General features: G+C 40.9%; 1 protein-coding gene across 2 annotated transcripts in view; it reads right to left on the bottom strand.

The window, feature by feature from the left end:
• pdzd2 (PDZ domain containing 2) overlaps positions 1-22,369 on the bottom strand; it is a 391,205-nt gene that overhangs the window by 79,157 nt on the left and 289,679 nt on the right. For both annotated transcript variants that reach the window (XM_055632782.1, XM_055632787.1), the window contains 4 exons: positions 17,025-17,098; positions 14,780-14,996; positions 10,758-10,875; positions 6,455-6,587 (listed from right to left, as the gene is read on the bottom strand). In XM_055632782.1, coding sequence (XP_055488757.1) covers positions 6,455-6,587; positions 10,758-10,875; positions 14,780-14,996; positions 17,025-17,098 — 542 coding nt within the window. The remainder of the gene's footprint in view (positions 1-6,454; positions 6,588-10,757; positions 10,876-14,779; positions 14,997-17,024; positions 17,099-22,369) is intronic.

The raw sequence follows: 22,369 nt of genomic DNA, 5'->3' as shown, positions 1-22,369 counted from the left end.
GAGATAGTTTATCCAGACTGGAAAATCTGAATCTTGTGCAGTGGATGGAAAAAATGACCAGCTATACACCATAAAGAGATCCAGGTCATATATGTAGCTTATGCTGAGAAGTATTGGAAATAGTTTCCAGAAACATTGCTGTTTTGTTATTCTTGTTATTATGTAGTTATAATTCTTGGCAGAAATGCATTGGAACATTTTATTTTACAATTTGCTTCAGGATTCCCATCTGATGTAGAGCTTTTAATTAACATGGACGAGACAGGGAACTTCAAACAAAACAAGCTACATTCCATAGGTATGTTACAAAACCGACCGGAGCGTTGTTTGAGAATCTATACCAGCCCCGTGTGTGTGATTTTGGCACTGTTTAGAGGGGGCGGGTTTAAAACGCGATTTTTACTAGGCTGTTGCAATCGAAAATGTTCAGCCTAGTAAATCATTAACGGGAAAATCGCTGAAAGACCCCGTCGCAAAAGGTATTATTAGTTTTTATGGCCTTGTATAATAGTTATAGTAGTTTAAAAATCACTCTCTCAACCCGCAACCTCTCGCAGCCCCAGGGTTTTATAAAGCAAACAATTAAAGGTATGTACCTTATTTTTACATTAAAAGGGGCTTCTTAAGAACCCTGTATATAAAGTTTTCTATAGCGAGTAGTTCATTTTGGGCTCTTTATATCCCGCAGTATTTTTCTGGGCATTTGAGGGCACAAATCCAGCGCAATGTGAACGTTCTAAACCAGCGCGTTCCACAGGAACCCACTAGAAAGCTGATTTAAATGGACTTTAATTTACAGCAATTGAACACTAAATTCCTTCCATTTGGCCTATAAATTAATGTAAATGAGATTTAAAAATCATGTTTTATCGTGAATTATTTGTGAATATTATTTGGACACTTAGGCTATTTAAAAATGTTAATAATTTATTAAGAAATGGATAGATGTTTAGATCTAGTAATTGAAGTTTGAAATTAGCTACAATTGGGTAACTAATTAATTATATGCTTTAATTTCAGGTCATCCAAGTAAGATTATTTTATATTTGTTTCAGAATGGTTCAATCTATGATAACTGAAAATTTCATTCAGTTCTCTTAATTTTTAAGAAGGTTCTGGGCTTTTGACTGTCCATGATCACAGCTTTTTTGTTATGTCCATAGAAAATCAATAGGGAACAAGATGCTAATTTCCGAGTATGAAAATGGCCATAACTTTTTTATTACTTGAGATATGAAAGTGAATTAGGTGTCAAATTAAACTTATTGTTATGCTTTATCTGATGGGATAAATTGCAGACTTGATTTTTTTAAATCTCAAAATGTTGTAACATTGCTACATTCCATCAATGAGTCAACGATAACAACAATAACTCTTCCCACCTGGCACTATTTAGGCTTGTGAGCAATTAAAATATTCTGTCAGAAAGTTGCTCTCGATCTTACTATGTCCAATATTAAGTTATATTTCTGGGTCTGAACTGACAGCAACAGAGTCAAGAGTGTTTGATTGTTATATGTAAAAATGATGGAACAATAAATTTCTTACTTGCTATATATTAAATATTAATGATTTGGACGAGGGATTTAAATGCAACATCTCCAAGTTTGCGGATGACATGAAGCTGGGGGGCAGTGTTAGCTGTGAGGAGGATGCTAGGAGGCTGCAAGGTGACTTGGATAGGCTGAGTGAGTGGGCAAATGCATGGCAGATGCAGTATAATGTGGATACATGTGAGGTCATCAACTTTGGTGGAAAGAACAGGAAAGTAGACTATTATCTGAATGGCGGCCGATTAGGAAAAGGGGAGATGCAACGAGACCTGGGTGTCATGGTACACCAGTCATTGAAAGTAGGCATGCAGGTGCAGCAGGCAGTGAAGAAAGCGAATGGTATGTTAGCATTCATCACAAAAGGATTTGAGTATAGGAGCAGGGAGATTCTACTGCAGTTGTACAGGGCCTTGGTGAGACCACACCTGGAGTATTGCGTACAGTTTTGGTCTCCTAATCTGAGGAAAGACATTCTTGCCATAGAGGGAGTACAGAGAAGGTTCACCAGACTGATTCCTGGGATAGCAGGACTTTCATATGAAGAAAGACTGGATAGACTTGGCTTGTACTCGCTGGAATTTAGAAGATTGAGGGGGGATCTTATAGAAACATACAAAATTCTCAAGGGGTTGGACAGGCTAGATGCAAGAAGATTGTTCCCAATGTTGGGGAAATCCAGAACAAGGGGACACTGTTTAAGGATAAGGGGAAAGTTTTTTAGGACCGAGATTAGTTTATTTTTTCACACAGAGAGAATGTAGTCGAGGCCAGTTCATTGGCTATATTTAAGAGGGAGTTAGATGTGGCCCTTGTGGCTAAAGGGATCAGAGGGTATGGAGAGAAGGCAGGTACAGGATACTGAGTTGGATGATCAGCCATGATCATATTGAATGGCGGTGCAGGCTCGAAGGGCCGAATGGCCTACTCCTGCACCTATTTTCTATGTTTCTATGTTAACAGGCACATAAATGCAATGCACACAAATACATGTATATTAATTAAAATAATGATCAATTATTATCTATAACACTAGGTATGCATGATAGAGCAAATCCCAAAGTCCATAATGCAAGCAGACGCAGCCCATAAAAGATTACAGTTGCTGAGGTTAGTGTTGTGTTGAAGAGCCTGATGATTGCTGGGAATAAATTCTTGAACTTGGTGGTTATGGGTTTCAGGCTCCTGTATCTTCTTCCCAATGACAGTAGTGAAAGTGACAGAGTGACCTGCATGGTGTGGGTCTTTGATGATATTAACTGATCCTATAGATCACTTTAATGGTGGGGAGGTCAATACCAATGATGGACCGGACAGCATCTACCGCTCTCTGTAATCTCATTCATTCTTGGGCATTCAAATTGCTGAACCAAGCTGAGGTGCAACCAGTGTGTTCTCTACTGGACACCTGTAGAAGTTTGATAAGAGTATTTCTTGATATACCTAATCTCCCAAATTTTCTACGGAAGTAGCGGTATTGATGAGCTTTCATAGAAACATAGAAATTAGGTGCAGGAGTAGGCCATTCGGCCCTTCGAGCCTGCACTGCCATTCAATATGATCATGGCTGATCATCCAACTCAGTATCCCGTACCTGCCTTCTCTCCATACCCCCTGATCTCCCCTTAGCCACAAGGGCCACATCTAACTCCCTCTTAAATATAGCCAATGAACTGGCCTCAACTACCCTCTGTGGCAGAGAGTTCCAGAGATTCACCACTCTCTGTGTGAAAAAAGTTCTTCTCATCTCGGTTTTAAAGGATTTCCCCCTTATCCTTAAGCTGTGACCCCTTGTCCTGGACTTCCCTAACATCGGGAACAATCTTCCTGCATCTAGCCTGTCCAACCCCTTAAGAATTTTGTAAGTTTCTATAAGATCCCCTCTCAGTCTCCTAAATTCTAGAGAGTATAAACCAAGTCTATCCAGTCTTTCTTCATAAGACAGTCCTGACATCCCAGGAATCAGTCTGGTGAACCGTCTCTGCACTCCCTCTATGGCAATAATGTCCTTCCTCAGATTTGGGAGACCAAAACTGTACGCAATACTCCAGGTGTGGTCTCACCAAGACCCTGTACAACTGCAGTAGAACCTCCCTGCTCCTATACTCAAATCCTTTTGCAATGAAAGCTAACATACCATTCGCGAACGTACCATTTCTTTGTGGTTGCATCAATATAATGGGCCCAAGACAGATCTTCAGAGATACCCATGCATGCCCAAGAACCTGAAGCCGTTGACTATTTCCACGCCAACCAGTCTATGGCGACGCGTTCATGGCTCCCTGGCTCCCCCCCCCCCCCCAAGTCAATAATCAGGTCCAGTTCATTGGCTATATTTAAGAGGGAGTTAGATGTGGCCCTTGTGGCTAAGGGGATCAGGGGGTATGGAGAGAAGGCAGGTACGGGATGCTGAGTTGGATGATCAGCCATGATCATATTGAATGGCGGTGCAGGCTCGAAGGGCCGAATGGCCTACTCCTGCACCTAATTTCTATGTTTCTATCTCCTGCTGTCGCTGAGAACAAGATTATTGTTCTGTGACATTTAAATAAGATTTTCAATCTCACTCCTAACGATAAATATTCTGACTTATCAACTATTAACGGTGGTATTGTCAGCAAATTAAAAAATGGCATAGAGTTGTGCCTGACTACACAGTCATAGTTGTAGTTTTAGTTTAGTTTTGTTCAGAGATGCAGCGTGGAAACAGGCCCTTTGAACCCGGGTCTCCGGAGCTGCAAGCGCTGTAAGGCAGCAACTCTACCGCTGTGCCTATGTGCCACCCCAAAGTGATATCTCTGATGTAGAGACCACATTGCAGGGGACTGAGCACACAGCCTTGAGGTGCACCAGCATTGATGGTTATCGAGAAGGATATGTAGTTGCCAATTTGTACTGGTTGTCGTCTGCCAATGATGAGGAGTCATTTACATAGGGTTAAGTGGAGACACGGTTCTCAGAGTTTGATTAAAAGTATGAAAGGGATTATGGTGTTGAACGTTGAGCTATAATTGATGCACAACTGCCTGGTCTAAGTGTTGTTATTGTGGTCTAGTGCAGAGTGGAGAACCCACAAGATTTCATCTCCTGTTGATCTACTGTTCATTTCCTTACAAAGGCATGAGTTGATATGCAGCATAACCAACCTCTCAACGCATTTCATCACAATTGTACAACAACATTGACGGCCCCATGGCAGAAGCGTCCACGTTGCGGGGCTGGAAACTGGAAGTATCCTGAGCTAATTCTGCTACCACCATCATCTACTGCGACAAGTGATGGCTTCCACTGATTGTCGCCGTAAGCTTGCGTTCTTTTCAGGACGGACGATGACAGCGAGGTCAACATTTGTAACAAGATGAACACGAAACGAAGAACAACATTGACAGCATTGTAACTTAAGTTTGAGTTACTTAGAAACATAGAAAATAGGTGCAGGAGGAGGCCATTCGACCCTTCGAGCCAGCACCACCATTCATGATGATAATGGCTGATCGTCCCCAATCAATAACCCGTGCCTGCCTTCTCCCCATATCCCTTGATTCTACTAGCCCCTAGAACTCTATCTAGCTCTCTCGTAAATCCATCCAGTGATTTTGCCTCCACTGCCCTCTGTGGCAGGGAATTCCATAAATTCACAACTCTCAGGGTGAAAACGTTTCTTCTCATCTCAGTCTTGACCTCCCCTTTATTCTAACTGTGGCCCCTGGTTCTGGACTCGCCCAACATTGGGAACATTTTTCCTGCATCTAGCTTGTCCAGTCCTTTTATAATGTAATATGTTTCTATAAGATTCCCCCTCATCCTTCTAAACTCCCAGGGATCAATCTCGTGAACCTACACTGCACTGCCTCAATCACAAGGATGTCCTCAAAGTAGGAGACCAAACTGTACACAATACTCCAGATGTGGTCTTACCAGAGCCCTACACAACTGCGGCTTTCTTGTGGCTTTCCGTTAGGCTGGAGCAGATCTGAAGAAATTTGCTATATGAGAAAGAGTTAATATTTCAAGTTCTAATGAAAGGTCATCAACCTGATACATTAACACTGTTTTCTGTCTCCAGAGATGATGCCCACCCAACACACTGATCCATCTCCAGCATTTTTAGGTTTTATTTCCCATTTCAAGTTGATGCTCTTTCATCAGAGCCAAAGAAAATTAATTGACTTGAAGCACCAATGAATTTATAATCTCTCACACACACACACACACAAAAAAAACACATACACACAAAAAAAAACACACACACAAAAAGGGTCCAGCTTTTTGTCCCCCAAGGGAATGTTCTTCTGTATGTCATGGGAATAGTTAGTACAGGAACTTGTTCAGGACTTGCCTTCCTGAAAGATCTGATAGAAGTCTAGAACTAAATGTTTGCCTTAGACTAAGAATTCACCTTTTGGTCTGTAATGGACTGATAGAAGCTGATTGCTACAAACAGTCAGCAATCATTGTCATGTGACCATCAGGATAGTAGGTAAACTATATTGGTATCAGCACTTTTTCTTTTCAATTCCCATGAAAAATAAATCTGTGGATGAATATCTTTTGTTGGTGTAACAGGCAGAGTGAATACTTGGCCACACAATTACTTCTTAAGATGGACAATTACCTCTGAAGATGGACACAAAATGCTGGAGTAACTCAGCGTGCCAGGCAGCATCTCTGGAGAAAAGGAATAGGAGATGTTTTGGGCCAAGATCCTTCTTCAGACACAAAATGGCCTTTCTATTCTTTTCTCCAGAGATGTGGCCTGACCCGCTGAGTTACTCCAATATTTTGTGTCTATCTTCGGTGTAAACCAGCATCTGCAGTTCCTTCCAACACAATGACCTCTTAATGTCAGTTCATTAGATAAGACTTATTAGATTAGGCCTATCTGTTTATGTTACATTCCTTACCTTTGGCTTTGGATGACGGCTAATAATAAGGCTGATAGGACCTGGACCACACTCACTTAGAATCGCATATGCTTCACTCAGTGCCGCATGTCGCAGACTCACTGAGTCCACCTCTAAAATCTGATCACCTCGGCTGCAATGAAAGGCAAAGCAAATTAATTAATTTTTGCCACTTCAAGCTCCAAAGACCTTAACAAAAGTGATAGTGTTCCACAATGAAGTATATAGCTCTGCCCATTCATAAGAATGTAAAAGAGGTCTTTCTTTCTAAAGCACTTAACTACCAAAATGACAACAATGTGCAGTTCATTAAAGTAATTTGATGCTGTACATTTTTTCTCATGGCTGGCATTTTTATGAAGACACCAATCAAATGAAATCTGAATCTGTTTACTCTTGACTATGTTGCTTTCAAGACATATACTACAAGTGAAATGCATAGTCTGGATTACTTACACTCTTTCTGACAGGTAAATAGATAAGCTCTGAAACAGATAAATTCCAGAGATCAGGTAAACATTCCGCACAAGGTTCTTCACTCCATGCTTATCTTAGGTCCAGTTTGCATTTATTGAAAATTCTCGGACTGAAACACGATGCTTCATTTTTTCAGGAAGGAAGGATTCTTATTAAAGTTAACCCAAGTTCAACAGGCTGGATTATGCTTGGCCCAGCCTGTGCCTCAGGTTCACAACACCTGCATTCTAAACTAAATAACAGATGTATCTGATTTTCTGAAAGATCTCTATTTTCATCATCTTTTTCTATAGAGGTGTTCGGAAGCAGGCTGGATTTTATGGGAAAATCCCAGAGGTTCTGTGCATAAAGGCAGATGTTTCCCTGTGTAGGTGTCAGTGTTTGAGATTCACAAGTTTGTGCTTGCAATCATGGAAATCCCACACCTGTGGGCAACTGGTTGCTGGAATTAACCCGAGTACATTGAAGACATTGAACTCCTCCCCGATTCAAGCAACAAATGTTAGCTAATATTAATCAAATGTCACCTTTGTCCTTCTGCATGGCTGTGAAGGGCTAAGGTAGATTCAAGTTAATTTAAACTTTTTTTTACTATTTCAGTCCATTCACATATTTTTAATTGTCTACCTGCATTCTAAACCCTGTATAATCCCACCAGGGACACTAACTTTTCACCACCTGGCAGTTTACTGAAGCTTCAGGCCACAACGCTGCAGTTGTCCCAAAAAATGAAAAGTGATTGAGTCCCAGGTAGTATTACCTGAGGCCCATCCCAAGGTCACTTTATTAAAAAAATTGACAGCCTGATGAACAGTTTCTAAATGTTTCTCTGAACAGAGTTGAAAATATTAATTTGAAAAAACCAAAATAACATAAAATCTTCAACACACGTTTAACTGTTTAAAATGAAAGTATTTTCTTTTGAGCTGCCCGTGCTCTCTGCTAACCTATGAAAGAGTCTGGACTTGTGTGGTGCAGATCTTTCAAGGGTAACCTAATGCCTTAAGCTGACTTCTCAATGGTGAGGAGTCAGAGTCCCAAAAATGCTGAAAAATAAGTACTAACTTAAGTCATCAAAGTAATCAACATATTATGAATGTAACGTCACAAAACTCTCAAGTACATTTTAAATTGCTTACATCAATTAAAAATATGTAAATGGACTGAAATAGTGAAAAAAGGTTAAATTAACTGGAATCTAACTTGGCCCTTCACAGCCATGCAGAAGGACAAAGGTGACATTTGGTTAATATTAGCTAACATTTGTTGCTTGAATCGGGGAGGAGTTCAATGTCTTTAATGTACTCAGGTTAATTCCAGCAAACAGTTGCCCACAGGTGTGGGATTTCCATGATTGCAAGCACAAACTTGTGAATCTCAAACACTGACACCTACACAGGGAAACATCTGCCTTTATGCGCAGAACCTCTGGGATTTTCCCATACAATCTAGCCTGCTTCCTAACACCTCTATGGAAAAAGACAATGAAAATAGAGATCTTTCAGAAAATCAGATAAATCTGTTATTTAGTTTAGTCTCGTTTAGAGATACAGCACAGAAACTGAGTCCGTGCCGACCAGCGATCCCCGCATATTAACACTATCTTACCAACACGCACTAGGGACATCAAGCCAATTAACCTACAAACCTGTACGTCTTTGGAATGTGGGAGGAAACCGAAGATCTCAGCGAAAACCCACATGGTCATTATATGGTTATATGGTCATGGGGATAATGCACAAACAGCACCCATAGTCAGGATCGAACTGGATCTCCGGTGCTGCAAGCGCTATAAGGCAGCAAACTCTACCGGTGTGCCACCGTGCCACCCCTGTTATAGAACTAGTAATTTCATGATTGGGATTGTGGCAAACATTGATCAAATCACAACATTTTAGGAAGTTTATCACATTCTTAGTGTACAGCACCAACAGTGGGAAAATAGTGTTTCAAATATCATTGAGCATAATGACTCACAGAACAATTTAGTCTAAAGATTCTGATTATATTATTGTCATGTGCACAGGATGCAATAAAATTCCTTGCTCACATGAAGCTCAGGGAACAGCTTACACACAGTAATGATAAATACAACAAAAAATACAACGGAGAATGCAAAACAAGAATAGTGCAAGACAGTGCAATATGATACAGCAGAACAGCGCAGAGGGTCAAAAAAGCCTTGAAATCTGGGCTGGCTCAGTAGTTTGGTGGGAATCTGTGTCTTTGGTTAACCAGGGCTCCATTGTTTTCTTATCTAGATAAATCAGATCCTCTAATATTTAATAGTGGCTGTCTTGGCTGCTGTCCAAGTTGACACTTCTGTTTGAATACCACTAAACTAGATTATTGGTGGTGGTTTACCATGAGTACATTGGCTGCTACTTGTGCTTTGTGACAGCAGTGGCTACGCTCAATGCTGAGCTCTGGGATCATGGATGGTATTAAATAAATACAGATCTTTGTTTCTTTATCTTCAGTGAGCATAATCAAACCCTATGAAAGGAATAGCTGGTGCAGTTGAGGAATCATGGTGGAATCTGCCTTCCCTTTTTGAAACAGCATGAGTTTGGAGAGAAACTGACCAAATGGTGCCAGCACAACAACCTGGCTCACAACATCAGTAAGACCAAGGAACTGATTGTCGACTTTAGTAGGGGAAGGATGAGGACCCACACTCCTGTTCATGCCAATGGGACGATGGCGGAGAGGGTCAATAACTTCAAATTCCTCGGCGTGCATATCTCCAAAGATCTTTCCTGGACCCAGCACACCGATGCAATTATAAAGAAAGCACATCATCAACTCTATTTCCTGAGAAGATTATGGAGATGTCGATGAGGATTCTCCTAAACTTCTACAGGTGCACAGTAGAGAGCATTCTGACTGGTTGCATCGTGGCCTGGTTTGGCAACTTGAACGTCCAGGAGCGAAAAAGACTACAAAAAGTTGTTACCACTGCCCAGTCCATCACCAGCTTTGACCTCCCCACCGTCGAAGGGATCTATTGTAGTCGCTGCCTCAAAAATCATCAAGGACCCACACCATCCTGGCCACACACTGTTCTCACCATTGCCATCATGAATAAGGCACAGGAGCCTGAAAACTGTAACGTCCAGGTTCAGGAACAGTGTCTTCCCTACAGCCATCAGGCTATTAAACACAACAACGAATAAGCTCTGAGCTCTGAACTGCAAAAGACTATATTATTATTTGTTATTTGCATGTTATTTGTTATTTATTGAACTTTTTCTTTTTTTTCCTCTTCCCCCGTTATGTACTATATTTACATATTCACATATTCTGTTGTGCTGAAGCAAGTAAGAATTTCATTGCCCCATGCAGGACATGTGACAATAAAACACTCTTGACTTGTCTCTCGACTCTCCTCATGGTGGGAGAGTGAAGGTAACTGGAGTGTAGTATCCTAAAGTGGAGGATCCTTGAGATCGCACAATCAATTTCCAGGCTGTAACATCATTTGATCAATGTGGCAATGGAGATATTCCCCAATCTCAGACTTGGGAGGGAAAATAATAAACGTCCTATTCCTAATAGGAAATTGGTAAAGTTGTTTTAGAGAAGCATACAAGGATCGACCATGATTAGCTTTTGTGGAAATGTGCCCATGTGTGAATCAGCAGCTTCAACATGGAGAGAAAAATAAATATAGAGCTTTGACAATGCGTTTCGGAGTTTTATTGATATTTAATTTGATTGACTGCTGCTTCAACAGGTTTTGTGGTCACTCGTGGAAAGGATCCCTTTAAGCAAAGCAATGGGCATTTTACAACTCATGGGGGCACATTTGATGTTGAAGACTCACCTCAATCTGCTATCCAGTTTGGCAACTGATCCTGGGGCAAGACTGTGGATGTAGATTCCTGGTGTGCCATTCTCTAACGCAAGGCAACAGGCTCCAATCCCCAACCCGACTCCAGGCTCTGAAATATGGAATGTCACTTGTGACTAGGCACATTGAAATTCTTTGCTTGCATACCCAAGGTTGACAAATAGTGGCCACCTACCGCTCTGACAAAGTTACAAAGCACACCGGCTCCTCTTTTGTTCTTCCCCCTCCCCAACGCCAAGTGCTCCATTGTCCACTGTTCTCCCCCCCACCTCCTTCCCCACTGCCCATTGTCCAAATAAAGCAATACACAGGTAGCAGGTTTAAAGGGGGACCCGGCAGTTTAGTTCAGGTAACTCACAGTAGATTTATTGTGGCACAGATTAGCCACAGGATACCATAAACATAATTTTAAAAGCATTCAGCAAGAATTGCGATCATTTCGTATTGGTTCTCACCTAATTCCCACCAGTGATGTTCAGTTTAATTTAAAATACATTAAATACTGTCAACCCATTAAGCAAAGTTAAACATTTTAAATTGCCGCATATCCTATAATGTTGGTATTACAGGAAGTTTTCTCTCATCCCTTCATACTTAACAGTTGTATTACATTTAACAGTTGCATTGTTTTAAATGTAACTATTCTTTACATTTGTCCTTTTCTTTGCAAGTCACAAAGCGAATGAAGAAAGCATTTCATTGAAATAAACTTATTTTGCATCCTGCAAATATATACCATCCAGCGAATCAATGTTTTAAACTAAAAGCAAAATAATGCAGATATGAACATCTGAAAGTTAAGCAGCGAATGATAGGGATACTCAGCAAATTAGGTAGCATCTGTGGAGAAAGAAACTAACCGTATAACCATATAACAATTACAGCACGGAAACAGGCCATCTCGACCCTTCTAGTCCATGCCGAACACATATTCTCCCCTAGTCTCATATACCTGCGCTCAGACCATAACCTTCCATTCCCTTCCCGTCCATATAACTATCCAATTTATTTTTAAATGATAAAAACGAACCTGCCTCCACCACCTTCACTGGAAGCTCATTCCACACAGCCACCACTCTCCGAGTAAAGAAGTTCCCCCTCATGTTACCCCTAAACTTCAGTCCCTTAATTCTCAAGTCATGTCCCCTTGTTTGAATCTTCCCTACTCTCAGTGGGAAAAGATTTTCCACGTCAACTCTGTCTATCCCTCTCATCATTTTAAAAAACCTCTATCAAGTCCCCCCTTAACCTTCTGCGCTCCAAAGAATAAAGCCCTAACTTGTTCAACCTTTCTCTGTAACTTAGTTGCTGAAACCCAGGCAACATTCTAGTAAATCTCCTCTGTACTCTCTCTATTTTGTTGACATCCTTCCTATAATTAGGCGACCAAAATTGTACACCATACTCCAGAATTGGCCTCACCAATGCCTTGTACAATTTTAACATTACATCCCAACTTCTATACTCAATACTTCAAACTAAGTTGAGATTTCAGATCAATGGACTTACATAAGAGTGGACATATTTGAATAGACCGCCTATGGAGTTGGTGAATGGCAGAATATAAACATGATTACATTCTTGGGGACAGAAGGTAGTATTCAATGGAAACTGCATTGTACAGGCTTTGTACACTTGTAGATGGAGTCCCTAAGCTGAATGTGCTGCTCATATTCAACATTTTACCAATGTTTTGGATGAAGACATAATGAATGTGAGCAGCATTTAATTACATGGATGAAATATATCCGATGAAATTGGATGAAAGCCAATTTAAATGTACTGGGTCCATGTGTGATATATGTCCTTGTCAGTGAATCAGTATGTTTTAGTCTGTGTCCTTCCAGACATGTTTACAATGTACAGTATTACAAGACGTCAAAGTAAACTTTATTTTTTAAACACCATGAATGGAGATGGACATGACAGCAAGTAGGGTGTTAGGATGTACTCTTAGCAATACTGTACAAATTTGGGATTCTTTGTTTAGAATACCGAGTCCAGTTAAGATCCTGAAACATTGTCAGGGATATTGAAATCAGAAGATGCCACTGGAATGTAACCTTGTTTTATTAGTCTCTCCTATTGGAGTAAGCTCATTAAAAAAAAAAAGTTTTTCTTAGAATAATCATTGGTGTCAGTATTTCGAGGGAGTAAGATCAGATTTTAGCAGTAATGGTAAACTGGAAATATTGGATGTCATACTGAAATTAATGCAGGGTCTCATTCGCCATTGTTTGCCATTTTCAACTTGGCAGTTGACCTGATACAAAGGATTGCTGGTTTTGGACAGAAATATCTAATCTTGGGATTGGAGAGGAGGATGAAATGACAAAAATAGGAAGTGGGTTGGGGAGCGGGATTATAATCGGGGAGACGCAAGACTGGGGAGGCCAAGTCAGTGGATATTTTTAAAGCAGACGTACAGTTGCAGAAGTTAGGAGGAGAAGGCAGGAGAATGGGGTTAGGAAGGAATGATACATCAGCCATGATTGAATGGCGGAGTAGACTTGATGGGCCTAAATTCTACTCCTATTCCTTATCACCTTTTGACTCCGAGGAAACTATTTCCTGACCATCTTTTTAAGAGTAGGATAGTTGGCCCAGAAAATGATGGAATAAATTCATTTGTGGTCAATAGATAGTAAAATAATTCTCCTGAATTTTATTCAGGAGGGCATTAGGCTTTTTTCTCTCTCCGCTTTTGGGATTTGTTGAAAAATTGAGAAGGGCTGAGAGTAAATAAAGGCTGCAGAATACCCGATTGGATCAGGTTGAGCGAAACAACTTTTACCAGTTCGGTGTTTATTAGGAATTTTAAGAACATAACACTGATGTTTAATAATATATAATAAATAGGGACTGCAGATTTTCTCTGGAGAAAATGGATTGGTTACGTTTCAGGTCAGGACCCTTCTTTAGCCCAAAACATCACCTATCCATTTTCTCCGTAAATGCTGCCTGACAACCTGAGTTACTCTAGCTTTTTGTGTCTAACGCTGAGATGTTTGTTGGTCCTCCCAGCATGTACAGCAGTTGGTCCTCCCAGCATGTGTCGTCTGCTGAGGTGTAAAACCCTCCTTTATATCTTTCATATAAATGGTGCAATGGAAGCATTCTCCATATATTTAATAATTCTCCACATATTTAAAGGGAATTTGTGTATGGTCAATAATAACGTTGAAGTAAAGTGTCTTCAAGTTTCACAGTTATCACACAAGTGTGTGCAGTTTTTTTTTTTAAAAGTCCATAACAGTTCATAATGTCATAATAGGAGAATTAGGCCATTTGGCCCATCAAGTCTACTCCGCCATTCAATCATGGCTGATCTATCTCTCCCTCCTAACCCCATTCTCCTGCCTTCTCCCCATAACCTCTGACACCTGTACTAATCAATAATTTTTCTGTGAAAAATTCATATATAATGGCACCTTTCAGGAATTTTTGACACCTGATTATTGTGACTCCCTGCCTATTATTGCAATAAATAGAAAACTGGGGAGAAGGTGTGGTGGGGGCCAGTGTAGGAGCTTGAATTCCCAGTATTCGCCCTAGCAAACAATACTCAACGATACATTTGCATTCAAAAAGGTAAACCTTATGTACTCTTCAGTTATTTGTCCACTGTTAGCATAAGCTTCTGAATAAATCTTAATTCTATCGCACAGGTTCTGCTGCAAAGTGAAGCCAACATCAGACTTAAGAAGGGTCCCGACCTGAAAGGTCACCTGTCCATGTTCTCCAGAGATGCTGCCTGATCCGCTCAGTTACTCCAGCCATGTGTGTCCTTATTTCTAACCTATCTGCAGTTCCTTGTTTCTCTATTATTTTGACCATGCGGGGAAGGGTTAAACAACAGTTTCTTCTACTTTCCAGAATAAGATGGTTAAATACTATTGGTGGCTGCATTTGCCTCTGTATTCATCTCCTCTGTGCCTTCCTTCTTTTGCTAGAGATGATATTAATTTTGCTTGTTCCCTGTGCAGTGGCCTTACCTTTCTTCAATGTCACCTCCATTATGATTCGATCCTTTGGTCCTGGCCCCCTGCGAGAATTATCCCCCTCTTCAGAGCCTGGTATTGGAGTTCCACCACTGATATTGGAATTGGGAGAGCTGGACCGACTCATCAGTGTGGGGGTGGGACATGGAGTGAGGCTGGGGCTGCGCAACCTGGTACGGACGGTCAGGGTCACAACTCCTTTTCTCAGTTGCTGTCAGGAACAAATTAAATCAAAGCATCAACAGATGAATACGTAGATACATTTTAAGGATAAACTTTGTAAGTGTTCCTAATTGATCAGCTGTAAGGATAAAGGGGAAATCCTTAAGGATAAAGGGGAAATCTTTAAGGATAAAGGGGAAATCTTATAGGACTGAGATTGAGAAAAACAATTTTCACACAGAGAGTGGTGAATCTCTGGAATTCTCTGCCACAGAAGGTAGTTGAGGCCAGTTCATTGGCTATATTTAAGAGGGAGTTAGATGTGGCCCTTGTGGCTAAGGGGATCAGGGGGTATGGAGAGAAGGCAGGTACAGGATACTGAGTTGGATGATCAGACATGATCATATTGAATGGAGGTGCAGGCTCGAAGGGCCGAATGGCCTACTCCTGCACCTATTTTCTAAGTTTCTATGTTTCTAATAAGCAAAGATTTGCTTTTAAATAGCACATTCAAAATAGAGCTTTACATCAATGTTATATTGATATATAACATGGGTCCTTGGGCATAAATATATTTCCTGATATGGATGGAAAGCAGATATCCTAATAAAACAATAAGACTAGTAGTCTAGGAGCTGGAAGTTGGACTATATAAATATTTATTTTATTTCACAAAATTTCCAGACAGTCTACTTAAAAACTAAAATTGCCTGGTTAATCATTTTTCCCTTCAGACTAATCATACAAGCTTGTGCTCTTGTGAAATGCCAGTCATCATTCAGTATGGTAATGACTTAAGAGTTAAGACATACAGAATAGTGAAAGGCTTGGATAGAATGGATGTGGAGAAGAAGTTTCCACTAGTGGGAGAGTCTATGACTAGAGGTCATAGCCTCAGAATTAAAGGACGTTCTTTTAGGAAGGAGACAAAGATAAATTTATTTGGTCAGAGGGTGGTGAATCTGTGGAATTCTTTGCCACAGAAGGCTGTGTAGTCCAAGTCTGGGTATTTTTAAGGTAGATTCGTAATTAGTACAGGTGTCAGAGGTTATGGGGGAAAGGCAGGAGAATGGAGTTAGGAGGGAGAGATAGATCAGCCATGATTGAATGTCAGAGTACACTTAATGGGCTGAATGGCCAAATTCTGCTCCTATCAACAACAACAACAATCAGTTTATTCGTCACATTGCACATAAAGTGCAAGTGAAATGAATTTGCCAGCAGCGGTACAATGAAAAAGAACACACACAAATACACAATAAAAATTTAACAAACATCCACCACAGCATTCATCATTGTGGTGGAAGGCACAAAAATTGGCCAGTCCTCCTCCATTTTCCCCCGTGGTCCGGACCTCAACCCTCCGCAGCCGCCGTTGCGGGCGTCCAGATGTACAGACAGGTAAAAAGTCCAGGTAAGTCCAGAATCGGCTCTTCCCCACTGGAGACCGCGGCTTCAAGTTGGTGTAGGCCGCAGGCCGGCGGCCGAAGATTTAAAGTTCCCGCCGTGCCGCATCCAGAAGCACTGCAGACCGCAGGGCCGGCGGTCGGAGCTCCAGGGGTCCCCGGCGAGGGACCCCACTCCTGATGGTAAGTCGCCGCCGCCGCGGTAGAAGTAGGCCGCGGGCCGGCGTTGGTGGCTTCTTCTCTTCCCGGGTCCCCAACGAGGGATCCCAGGCTGCGGACGCTGCGCCAGCTTCAGGCTGCCGCGGGCCAACGACACGGAGCGCTTCCCTCCGGCGAGGGCTCGCCCGCTCCACGCCGAGAGCCCACGCTGCGCCCGCAGCTGAAGATCCGGGCGCGTCTCCGGGAAAGGCCGCACTGATCCTCGATGTTAGGCCATGGGGGAGGCGACATGGAAAAAGTCGCCTCTCCGTGGAGGAGACGACCGAAGCAGTCCCCCCCCACACACAAGACACCCAAAGAAACATTAAAAACATACATTAAAACATACTAAAAAAACAAAAAAAGTAGAAAAAAACGGACCGCTGCTGACAGGGCTGCTGGCTTGCAGCGCCCCCACCGACCTTCCAGGGACCCTTATGGCCTTATGTTTTATATTCTACCTGATACTTTACCTTAAAGGTCTGTATGGCTTGTTGATGCGTTAGTCCTTGCAGAGATTCCCCATTAACTTCTAGAATTTCATCTCCTGTTGAATGCAGTACACATCTATCAATCATCAAATTATTTTATCCTTTTATCAGGACAACATTTATCATTTGTGATTAATTTTAAAATGCTTTTCTAAAAATAATATCCAGGCACACAAATGAGAAATGAATGAAAACCAAAAGGTTGTGAAATTTACTTCAAGAAACAAAGTCACAGGTGAAACTATTAAGTAAATAATGGATAACATTTATTCATTACGGGACACAAAGTGCTGGAGTAACAGCAAGTCAGGCAACATCTCTGGGGAACATGGATAGGTGACGTTTCAGGTCAAAACACTTCTTCAGACGCAAAGGGTGACATTTTGGGTCGACATCCACTTCAGACTGAAATGTGATGTTTTGGGTCAAGATCCTTCTTCAGACTGACACGTGACATTTCGGGTCGAGACCCTTCTTCGATGTTTCAACATTTATTTATTACTGGTAGTTGTCTTCACATTGAGTATAGTCTCCATGGTGTAGTTTGGCTCCACAATCATACCAAATGAGACATACCAAATTTCAGTTTGGCAGCTGAAAGCAAAGTCCATGAGTTCCATGGATCAGCAGCAGCAAAGTGCATCACTGCAACCTCCTGTCCTGCACTATCTGTCACTCCATCGTGACTGTCACACCAAGGATCAACTCTCATTTCATGAGCAATGGGGAAAACAAGCCAGAATCAGCATCAGACACACCTTCAACAGAGAGATAAACACCTCATGGCAATACCCCCGATCCAGACTTGAGCTCCTGATGGAATATTTAAGAGAACGCAAGAACATCCACACCACATGCGCAGTTTAGTGCATGGATGTTTGTTGAACTGACCGCTGCATAAGATGCTCCCTTAATCCCATTATTCTGGCCCCAGCAACAATAGCAGCAGAAATAGAATGCTTCAAACATATTTGGGCAGGCTCATGGATATGTTTATATTAAGATTTAGGTTTATAATTATCACGTGAAAACAGTTAAAAACTTTATTTTTAACGCTATCCAATGGATCAGATGTCCTATATGAATATAGATTGTTTATAAACCCCACTCAACCTGGATCAATATATGTTGCAACAATGCAAACTGTCTTTTTGATTTTTGAACTTTTTTTTTTTAAACCGGTTATCCAGTATCTAATTTTTCCCATATTTTCAGCATTCTGCCAGGATGCATTCCTCAACCCTGGCTGACTCTGATCTATTCTTTTGAATTCCATCCTAATCTGGATACTGCAGCATTAATAACTTTTGTTTTGTTGCCTTCTGCTTGATTCATAGTAAAGCTAACTTAATTATTCCCTCAGTGGGAATAATAATGTTCTCACCCACAAAACAGAATTTGTGGGTGAGAACATCTGTCAGCAGGCCATTTCCCACTTCATTTGGGCCCCTGGATCAGTCTACTGTCCTATAGTTACCTCGCCAGACATCTATTTTCTAGTGTACACAAAAATGCTGGAGAAACTCAGCGGGTGCAACAGCATCTATGGAGCGAAGGAAATAGGCAACGTTTCGGGCCGAAACCCGTCTGAAGAAGGGTTTCGGCTCGAAACTTTGCCTATTTCCTTCGCTCCATAGATGCAGCTGCACCCGCTGAGTTTCTCCAGCATTTTTGTGTACCTTCGATTTTCCAGCATCTGCAGTTCCTTCTTAAACACATCTATTTTCTAGTTGTGGCCTACAAAAGCAACATTGCTCATCACAGCACTTCTAGCCTTAAATTCAGACCCTCTCATATTATCTTCTTCCCGTAAAAGGAACTCATCTATTTAATTTTGTTTGCAATGGCTGTGTACCTGATCTTCCTCCATGCCCATATATGTGCACATATTTGTTGCAGCTATACACAAATGTCAATGATATTTTGTTTCTTGTCCTTCCACTTTTTTCCCTCTTCTCTCTCAATCATGATATTCATACCGTCTTTAGTTCCTTATCTTTATTTGTGGGCGTTGAGGGTGGTTGGTGGGTAAGTTACTAAACCAAACGCCCGTTGTTTAACTCTACGATGGGTGTCCAAATCCCACCACGGAAGAGAAGGAATCTAATCTGGAATTAAAAATCTAGTAATCATAAATACTGTGTCTCTAGTTCATTCATGTTCTTCAAGGAATGAATTTACCAATTCTTACCTATGTGATACTCAAGAAACACCAATGGTTAACTCATAATTGCCAACTGAACGGTCCAACAGATCACTGAGTTCTCAGGGCAGCTAGAGATGAATGGAGCCATAGTTTATCCCTTTATCCTATGACCATGACTATTACTAAACTGTCCAACCAAGGAAACCTCCTCAATCATCTACACTGACAATCCCGCTCAGAATCCTTTGTTCCTCTCATTCATGTAAACTCCAGAGAGTGTAGTGCCATTCTGCTTCATCATATTTGCTTTGGCCAACCCAATTGATCACAGGAATTAATCTAGTAAACCACTGCTACAGAGATGGTATATTCTTCAATGAATAAGGAAACCTGAACTGGTGCAGGTATAATAAACTTCTACCATACTCTATCCACTGACAGTGGAGACCAATATTACACCTGTCCACTGTACCTATGTGTTAACTTCTTATGGCTCGTATAAACACTCACCAATTTTTGACCACAAACAATTTAATACAATCTTACATTATATAAATAATTGTATTAGATTGTTAAATACCAATATTCAAATAGCTTCAAAGCAGCTATAAAAAATGGATGATGCTTCAGCTGAGGATACTTCATTTAAATCGTCTATATGAAATATGTAGATTAGTGGGGTTGGTCTATCTCATCAATCTATATAACATGAGTTTTCATATCTGAGCGGCACGGTGGCGCAGCAGTAGATTTACTGCATTACAGCGTTTGCAGCGCCAGAGACACATGTTCAATCCCGAGTTTGTACGTTCTCCCCGTGACCGTGTGGGTTTTCTCCGAGATTTTCAGTTTTCCTCCCACACCAAAGAAGTACATGTACGTAGGCAAATTGGTTTGGTAAATGTAAACATTTTCCCTAGTGTGTGTAGGTTAGTGTTAATATGTGGGGATTGCTAGTCAGCGTGGACTCAGTAGGCCGAAGGGCCTGTTTCCGCGCTGTATCGCTAAATTAAAATGTATCGGGTAATGCAATTTTGGATTCAGGCATTAAATGAACCTATCAGTACATGAAAGTCCAGATGGAAACATAACTTTGCCAAATGTGTTCCATAATTGTTGAAGTCCTGTACACAGTGGTCTTTTGGCACTTGTATCGGAGGTACTCGTATCGGAAGGTTAGATCGCACGGGATCCAGGAAGAGCTTGCTAACTGGAAACTAAATTGGTTTCATGGAAGGAAGCAGAGGGAGGTGGTAGAAGGATGTCATTAAGCATTTCTTATAGGAAGGATGTCATTAAGCTAGAGAGAGTGCAGAGAAGATTTATGAAGATGTTGCCAGGACTTGACGAGTGATTTGTAGCGAGAGGTTGGGCAGGCTAGGACTTTATTCCTTGAAGAGCAGGTGGCTGAGGGGTGACCTTAGAGAGGTGTAGAATATCATGAGGAGAACAGATAGGTGAATGCACAGTCTGTTACACAGAACAGGGGAATCAATGAGCAGGGGACATGTGTTTATTGTGAGAGGGGAAAAATTCAATATGAACCTGAGAGGCAACATTTTCACTCATAGTGGAATGAGCTGCCAGACAAGGTAGTTGAGGCGAGTCCAATAAGAAAATTTAAAAGACACTTGGACAGGCTTAGAGTGATGTGGACCAAATGGCTGCAAATGCGACTGGTTTAAATGGAGCATCACGATTGGCATAATTGAATTTGATCAGTGGGCGTATTTCAATGATGTATGACTCTATCCTCCAGTGTTCTGGCACCTCACCTGTGGCTAAAGATGATGCAAAATATGATAAAAGCCCCTCATAACCAGAAACGTATTGATTTAACACCCTTTTGCGATCCACCTCCTAATCTGTACTCCTAATTCCCACTGACTATTGAACATATCGGGAGGCCTATAGTAAAACTCCAAAAACGTGATGGACCCTGTCTAATCCTATAGTTCTATCCATATAGCCTCTTTGTCCACTCTCTAGGATAGCTTCCCTATGTACTACTGCAACACTCTGCCTGATCATCATCCCCTCTCACTCTATCTCACTCTATCATGCTTGAAACATCTATACCCAGTTCATTGCCCTGCCAGTTACTTTTCTGATTGCAACAATATCATAATCACATGTGCTAATTTTACCTGTGAGTCTCCCTGCAATAAACTAAATAATTTTCCTGAGTTCTGCTCTCACTTCCATTTCCTGATTCAGAGCTATTTTGGGGATGTTGCTAAAATCCTCTAAAGGTGAAGGTTAATGAAGGAACAATTAATTATTCTGACTTACTTTCTATTGGGCTTTGCTCAATGCTCTCTTTGTTAACTCCTCCTATTGAAATACATTCTTACCATCTGCTAAATTTCTGGCTGGTTCTTTCACATACTGTCATTTATTTTATTCTTATAGTCATCCATTGCTGCTTTTATTTTGATAATAGTTCTGTTGTAAATATTGTATTGTATTGTAAGCAACTGCACAGTGAAATTCTTTTTGCATATATTATATTACACATGCGGGCACCGCTGTTTTTGGCGCCATTATTCAAAGTCCTGTCGGCCCATCTGCCCCTCTTTGTGTACCAGGAGCGCAGGTTCGAACTAGAACTGGACCATGCTCCTTATGTCCGATGGCTCCAGCTCCCTCCTGCTAATCAGTGCCAGAAAAATGAATAACTTTGTCTTGTACTCATTAATAATACATTTCCCATGGTTAAATCTTCACCATCAGTTTAAAGTCTCTTGGGTTCAGAAGGGTTTGAGTAATTAATTTATGGAATCATGCAAGCGGATAAGTTGATCATGATATCATGTTCGGCACAGACATTGCAAAGGGCCTGTTCTTAAACTGTACTATTTTATGGTCTCTGCAATTTTGGTGGAAGGTATTACACCTATGGTGCAAGTAAAGTTTTTCATAAAATCAGTTATCTAGAACATATAATTCTCACTGCATCTGTCCATCTATAAAGAATTATTCGTTCAGAAATGTAATTTATATGAATACATAAACAAGATAATAAAACAATGTACAAAATATAAATGGCCTTAAAGAGTGACATAATAAACTTTATTACCGCTAATATTCATGCAAATTATTTGATAAAAACATTCAAGTTAGTGAATGCTTCAAGACATTTCATCCTCATAATCATTTAATAATGAAACATAATTTCAAG

The sequence above is a fragment of the Leucoraja erinacea genome, chromosome 1 (assembly GCF_028641065.1).
Source record: "Leucoraja erinacea ecotype New England chromosome 1, Leri_hhj_1, whole genome shotgun sequence".
Lineage (NCBI taxonomy): Eukaryota > Metazoa > Chordata > Chondrichthyes > Rajiformes > Rajidae > Leucoraja > Leucoraja erinaceus.
Note: the sequence above shows the minus strand (reverse complement) of the source record. Positions and strands in the feature narration are given on the sequence as shown.